Source organism: Cydia splendana, chromosome Z, assembly GCF_910591565.1.
Source record: "Cydia splendana chromosome Z, ilCydSple1.2, whole genome shotgun sequence".
Taxonomy (NCBI): Eukaryota; Metazoa; Arthropoda; class Insecta; order Lepidoptera; family Tortricidae; genus Cydia; species Cydia splendana.
In genome coordinates, this window is record NC_085987.1 from 20,406,213 (window position 1) to 20,413,447 (window position 7,235).

At 35.9% G+C, this 7,235-nt stretch overlaps 1 protein-coding gene across 1 annotated transcript; it reads right to left on the minus strand.

The window, feature by feature from the left end:
• Nucleotides 1–4,364: 4,364 nt before the first annotated feature.
• Nucleotides 4,365–6,429, minus strand: LOC134804880 (uncharacterized). Its single transcript, XM_063778187.1, has 2 exons — nt 5,977–6,429; nt 4,365–5,127 (listed from the first exon to the last, which is right to left on the minus strand). The coding sequence occupies exons 1-2, from the start codon at nt 6,373–6,375 to the stop codon at nt 4,828–4,830; spliced, it is 699 nt and encodes a 232-aa protein (XP_063634257.1). The 5' UTR covers nt 6,376–6,429; the 3' UTR covers nt 4,365–4,827.
• Nucleotides 6,430–7,235: the final 806 nt, after the last annotated feature.

The window sequence follows — 7,235 nt, forward strand, 5'->3', positions numbered from 1 at the left end:
GACGAATTTGTAGCTACGGCAGCATCGCTGTTGTTATGCGCTGTATCATATTATAATTATCAATTTATAAAATGTACAAAAGTATCCATCGAAATAGAACAAAGTAAATACATTTTCGACCGATTTTAAACAAGAGCGAAGATGCATTTCAATAGTTTTTCTGTTTCTCTCGTTGCATCGTCAGCTCTTGGTTTAGAGCCCAGGGTTCGCTGATTAACTCTGTTAAAACTGGAGCTTTGTTGCATTCATATTTCTGTGTTTTGTTTCAGTGCATGTATGAAAAAGCAATTGGGTGAACTGGTAGCCGAACCGTCCGGAGAGTTCAAAAAGTTTACCCGCATGTCTGTAATAGATTTCGAATATTTACTGAACAAAATTTCGAGCAAAATATCGAAACAAGACACCCACCTGAGAAAATCCATTCCAGCCCGCATACGTCTCGCAGTAACACTTCGTTATTTGGCCACCGGCGATGTCTACATTTCTTATTCAAAATATCACCTCAGTTGATATCAGAAATTATACCAGAAGTTTGCATGGCTTTGAATGAAGCTTTAAAGGATGAAATTAAGGTGAAATAAAAATTATAAATGTTTAATTATGAATATTTATTAATATTACCTATAAACTTAAGCCTTGTAAGGCCCACCATACATTTTTTATTTTTTTTATGTGGACCTTATTCTATAGTCTGTGCGGAAAGAGAAGACTCGTAGTTTGTATTGGTTCCCATACATTCCACAACTCTTCTCATTCCGCACAAACTATAAGTAGGTAATTTGGAATTAAATTAATTTGTTTTAAAAAGCAATGAAACAAAGGAAATGGTACTTAATAATAGTAGTTCACAAAAGTATTGCAATGAATATGTACATAGAGCCTTACAAGGGTTAGAATACTGCACATATTTTTGGCCTAATAATTTAACAAATGACCAAAGACCAGAATATTTGTGGCATTTTTTAATTGTTACAGTGACTTCTCATTTATAGACATCCATTATACATATAATACAATATAGAACACAACATACCTATTAAAGAAGATTAAATGCAGATGTACATAACAGGCAATAAGAAGCAGAAGAAGAGGCAGGCAGAAGAGCAATTTCTTCCAAATAACTTTTGAGTAATGTAAAATAGAAAGATACAATAAAAAATAAATTTGGATTAATATGACCATGTATTTTATTTTTTAGAGAAACTAATAAGACAGTTGTTAGTGCTTAAACAGAATTTAAACATGAAATCAAATAAACACTGGAAATTGAACTAAACTCATAAGTTACCTGGAAGAGATTGCTCTTTAGCGATTAGACTGCTTATTGTTTACCTCTACTTTTAATCTTTTAATATATGTATATTGTGTTCTGTATTGTATTTATATATGTACCTATATTGGAATGACAGTTCAAGTGCCACGAAAATTCCGGTCTCTGCAAATAACAGGCGAGAAAGGGAATAACTTTCAACAACATACAAAATATATTTAAAAAAATGAAGCAGAAATAAAAAAACAGTAACCATTTCAGAAACATCTAAATACATCCTGTAGCGGTCCAGAGTGAAATACTTGCCATGACAAATGTAATTTTTAACTGTCATGGTAAACATTCAATTTAGAATAGAATGGGAGACATTTTTATAGGCCTCTGGGCAGCTATTATAGGATAAACTATAAAGATGAACCTTCACTGTTGTATTAAGATCTACTTAATACCATGATTTGCAACAAATAAATGATTATGATCTTCTAAGCTACTAGTTACCACCAAAATGACTTGGTGGTAGCTACTGGTAATTATTTTTTTCATTAATAACCACTAAAATAACAACAAATCTAAATACATCCTGTAGCAGCCCATAGTGAAAAACTTGCCATGACAAATGTAATTTTTAACTGTCATGCATTCAATTTAGAATGGAATGGAAGACATTTTTATAGGCCTCTGGGCAGCTATTATAGGATAAACTATAAAGATGAACCTTCCCTGTTGTATTAAGATCTACTTAATACCATGATTTGCAACAAATAAATGATTATGAGCTTCTAAGCTACTAGTTACCACCGAAATGAGTTGGTGGTAGCTACTGGTAATTATTTTTTTCATTAATAACCACTAAAATAACAACAAATCTAAATACATCCTGTAGCAGCCCATAGTGAAAAACTTGCCATGACAAATGTAATTTTTAACTGTCATGCATTCAATTTAGAATGGAATGGAAGACATTTTTATAGGCCTCTGGGCAGCTATTATAGGATAAACTATAAAGATGAACCTTCCCTGTTGTATTAAGATCTACTTAATACCATGATTTGCAACAAATAATTGATTATGATCTTCTAAGCTACTAGTTACCACCAAAATGAGTTGGTGGTAGCTACTGGTAATTATATTTTCATTAATAACCACTAAAATGACAACAAACATTATACAGTACCGGCCAAGATGTATAGAGTAAATGCTATATAAATATATGATGATTGCAGTGGCAATTAAATACAAAATAAAATAAAATAGAGGCATATTGTCATAGTAAATTTTGTAGTCACAGTCAAGTTACTGCCATCTTTACACAGATGATTAAAACTTTTAGGATGCTACTTGACTGTGATCCTCCTTCTTTCACTGATATGTGTTAAATATTTTCTTAAATATCAAAAAGTGTCGTCATCTACTCGACTACTCAAGTATAGGCCAAAGGTATGGCGCCATCGCTCTAAAAGATGGCACAGTACCTTTGGCCTATGCTCAAGTAGATGGCGACACTTTTTTATATTTAAGAAATTTAGCACATAACAGTGAAATAATGAGGATTACAGTCAAATGGCGTTCTAAAAGTTTTAATCATCTGTGTAAAGATGGCAGTAAATTGACTGTGACTACAAAATTTACTATGACAATATTTTAACTCTCTATACACTCTATTCTCTTTGGGAACACTGAATTACAATAGGAGACAACATATTACTAGTGGCTCTGTGAGCTGTAGACCTCGCGAGCAGAGCTTTAAATAACATGGTGCTAAGAGCTTTAAATATAGTAAATTAAAAAAAAAAACAATACGAAATTTATGTGTAAAAAAATACAAAAAGTTATAATATCCCAGCATACAATTACTGGGGATCGAACCCAGACCCTCTGTGCAAACAGAAAAACCGGGCAAGTGCGAGTCGGACTCGCGCACGAAGGGTTCCGTACCATAATGCAAAAAAAAAAAAAAACAAAAAAAAAGCAAAAAAAAAACGGTCACCCATCCAAATACTGACCACTCCCGACGTTGCTTAACTTTGGTCAAAAATCACGTTTGTTGTATGGGAGCCCCATTTAAATCTTTATTTTATTCTGTTTTTAGTATTTGTTGTTATAGCGGCAACAGAAATACATCATCTGTGAAAATTTCAACTGTCTAGCTATCACGGTTCGTGAGATACAGCCTGGTGACAGACGGACGGACGGACGGACGGACGGACGGACGGACGGACGGACGGACGGACGGACAGCGAAGTCTTAGTAATAGGGTCCCGTTTTACCCTTTGGGTACGGAACCCTAAAAAGCGAACGTTTACAAACTGAGCCAAATAGTTCTTAGATGGATTGACGAAATTTAGCTACTCCTTCTCAAATTAAAATTAGTTAAAATTAAATATCTCAATACCTCCGAAACCAGCGAAATAAATTTTCTGAATTTTTGGCCATTTAATCTATAAACATATCTCAAAAAGAAAACACTCGTATGGTACCGATACCACTATTTGTTTAGGCGCGAGCTATCACGACTCCGCCATTTAAAAAAAATTCAAAAAACCGGACGGACAAAAAAATTTTATTTAGACATAGAATCCAGTCACAAAATTTCACGAGATTCGGTTAAGCATTGCGACCTGTAGAGGAGAACATCCGGACATACAAAAGCAAAATGCTCCAGTCGAAACGTAGACCTTCGCTACGCTCCGGTCAATTAAAAATCCTCTAACAAAAAATTAAGTTACCTACTCTATAAAAAAAACTATGTAAAACCATTACATGAGACCAATTTTTCTCATCGCTCGCACAAAGGACTGCTACTTGTATAGAGTAATATATATTAAAGTAAAGAAAGAGTGGTAACTCCATACATCAGTTTTTTTGCCTAAACGCGAGTTATTTCGTAGTCGACATCTAACGTCAAGTAGCGGAACAAACAGTACCGCTACTTGATACCAGATGACAAGTGTCGCTACTGACGAAAAATGTACTACTAAAACAATTTACAACTAATATTATAAGCAGAAGGAGTTGAAAATAGACTTCCAGTTGATCCGGTTACAATATTAGCTGAAAATTGAGCATTAGTTTACTAGCACTTACTAGTTAGTCAACTAGCAGTACTGATAAATTCTGCTACTTGACACTAGATGTCGACTACGAAATAATTCGCGTTTTGGTAAGAAAACTGATGTATGGAGTTACCACTCTTTCTTTACTTATATTACTCTATGCTACTAGACTACCTACTTACAGTAGTGAGGTGGAAATCACTTACAAATTTAAAAAAGGTTCCACTGAAAAAACATGGAGGTGATATATATATAATTGGCCGGTACTGTAAGTTCAATATTGATATTAGATTGATACTGGGTGACTTTAATATTTAGAATGGATTTGTATGAGGACGAATGATTTTACTAGATTTAATTATTATAGGCTTGAAAGGTTTATCTATTGATACATCGTTTTGAGGCCTGGAAGGGAGTGTGTTGTTGGAAATTATAGTGAAAGGATTAGAATATGAGGGGGGCATTGTGGAAGTAGCTGTAGCTTGTGATGATGATGACCATGGGTTAACTTGTCTTATTTGAGGACAGGTCAAGAACATACCATCTATTGTATGCATCATTCTCAACCTTTCTCAACCTTTTGGCCAAAAGTTGGCCATATAAATCACAGTCGTCTGGATCCTGAGTATCTTTAACACAATGCTTCATAGTTGTGTTAAAGGTACTCAGGGCTTCTTCTACCATACGGCCTGCATGCAGAAGCTCCGGCGGATTTTGTTTCCTTCTGATAGTTTGAGATTGAGTTGGTGGTGATTTTTGAAGATTTTCTTCTTCATTTTCTTTATTCACATTTTCTTTGTCCTCCTAGAAAAATAAATTAATATTATTAATGTTATTTTTTTGCAGCTTCCTTCATGCCCCGAGGAATGGCTAGAAATTTCAAAAGGCTATTCATTGAAATTTCCTCGGGCCATCGGGGCTCTAGATGGCAAGCATGTTGCTTTGCAATGCCCAATTAACTCGACATCTGAATATTCTAATTACAAGAGAACGTTCAGTATTGTCCTCCTGGCACTAGTAGACAGTCAGTGCAATTTTACTTTTGCTGACATCGGCTGCCAAGGTCGAATCAGTGATGGTGGCGTATTTAGAAACTGCATGTTATGGGAAAAGATTTGCGACAACCAACTTAATCTGCCACCACTACATCCATTGCCCGGATTAAATAAAGATGTGCCTTATGTGTTCTTGGCTGATGCAGCATTTGCTCTTTCGGAGAATGTAATGAAACCGTATCCCGGAAACCTTGAGCGTGGAAATCCACGACGCATATTCAACCAACGATTGTCAAGTGCTCGTGTTACAGTAGAGAACGCTTTTGGTACACTGGTTACCAAATTTCGGGTTTTCAAAAAACCTATACAATTGCAACCAGAGAAAGCTTTTTAATGTAACATTAACTTGCATATTGTTACACAATTTCTTGAGGCGTAGCAGGACATCGTCGCATATCTACACGCCCCCAGGTTCAATTGATCAATATGACTGGAACGACGTTCTCATCCAACCAGGCTCATGGAGAAACGAAACCGATACGACGTGTGCCGTTCGCAATATGCGGCAAATACCACGCCGATCTCCTCTTAACGCCACACAAATCAGAGACGAGTTTACTACTTATTGTATTCGTTAAAATAAACATGATTATCTTACCGTCGTTATTGTTTTCTTTGGTGTATCCTTGTCACCTAAAAAGCTATCTATAACTTCGTACGCGAACCAACATGGTTTGTAGACTTCGTCCGCACCGGCCCCGGACTTTATCGACTTTTTCACTTTAAGTTTGTAGGCCCTGTAGCTGGATAATAGGGAATTTCGCTTTTGTTGAAGTTTCTCTACTGGTATTTCCAATATATCACTTATCCTGCACCACGCATCGTATGTGCGTAATTTATTTTTGTAGTCACTCAACGACACATCCCATAAAATGGGCTCAGCCTGGTAGAGCTGGATAAACAACAGCTCTATCTGGTTGGTCCAATGAACATTTTGAACATCCTTTTCCATTTTTATTAAAACGCACAGGAAACTATCAAACCAATTAGCCGCCATATATAGAACGTTATGTTATGACAATTTATCTTGTCAATGTCAACAGATAGCCAACAACATGCCAATAAAATAAAGTGTGTAATGTGGAGTCTTGCAAGTTCGCGCTTCGCGTCTCCTTTGACGCGGGCCGAAATACCGACAAAAAACGGAGAACAATCCGCGAAGGCGTGAACAATCTGCGAAATCGGCGCCACACTCGCGTTCGCGGCTTCGCCCGCGATTCACGCGCATAGTCTGGAGGGCGCTTCTGACGTTGAGCAGGTCTGCAATGTATCTCGAGTTTATTTGAATTTATCAGCGAAATGCTATAGATGGAAGTATTCTGTCCGCTCAATTATGACCCAACGCAAACAACCCCGCGATAGGCGGTACTTACAAACTGCTCGATTGGCAATCTCAGTACCACAGAGATGACAGTCAGTGACAAATGGCTAAATTGATTTATAAAAACAACGTTTTTTTTGTAATTAAAAATATATTCATGTGTCGTGAAGTGGTGCAGAAGTTATTTTAGTTCATACCAAGGACAGTGGAATCACTTTTCACTTGTAGTAAACAGATAACTTCAGTAGAATTTGGAAAAAACATGACGATTTGTTTTCAATACTACCGTGCTAAGCTAAAACGTAACAACTGCATACGACTTTCATAACAACATACGACTTTTTAAATTGCGAGGATAATAGGGATGGTGTTATGCTAAATGAAGTAGACTATTTTATTAAATTGTGTTTGGTTTAGGTATTTTCTATATAATTACAAATGTAGTAATAAATTCCTTCTTACAGATTTGTATTTTCCCTTTTTATTTCATGAGATGGAGCTATAAAAAAACTACCTAGTTATTTCAAATTAATAAT

Coding starts and splice junctions, on each gene's coding strand:
- LOC134804880 (XM_063778187.1), bottom strand. CDS start 6,375: ATGGCGGCTAATTGGTTTGATAGTTTCCTGTGCGTTTTAATAAAAATG. Junction 5,128..5,976: donor CAAAGAAAACAATAACGACG/GTAAGATAATCA, acceptor TTATTTTTCTAG/GAGGACAAAGAAAATGTGAA.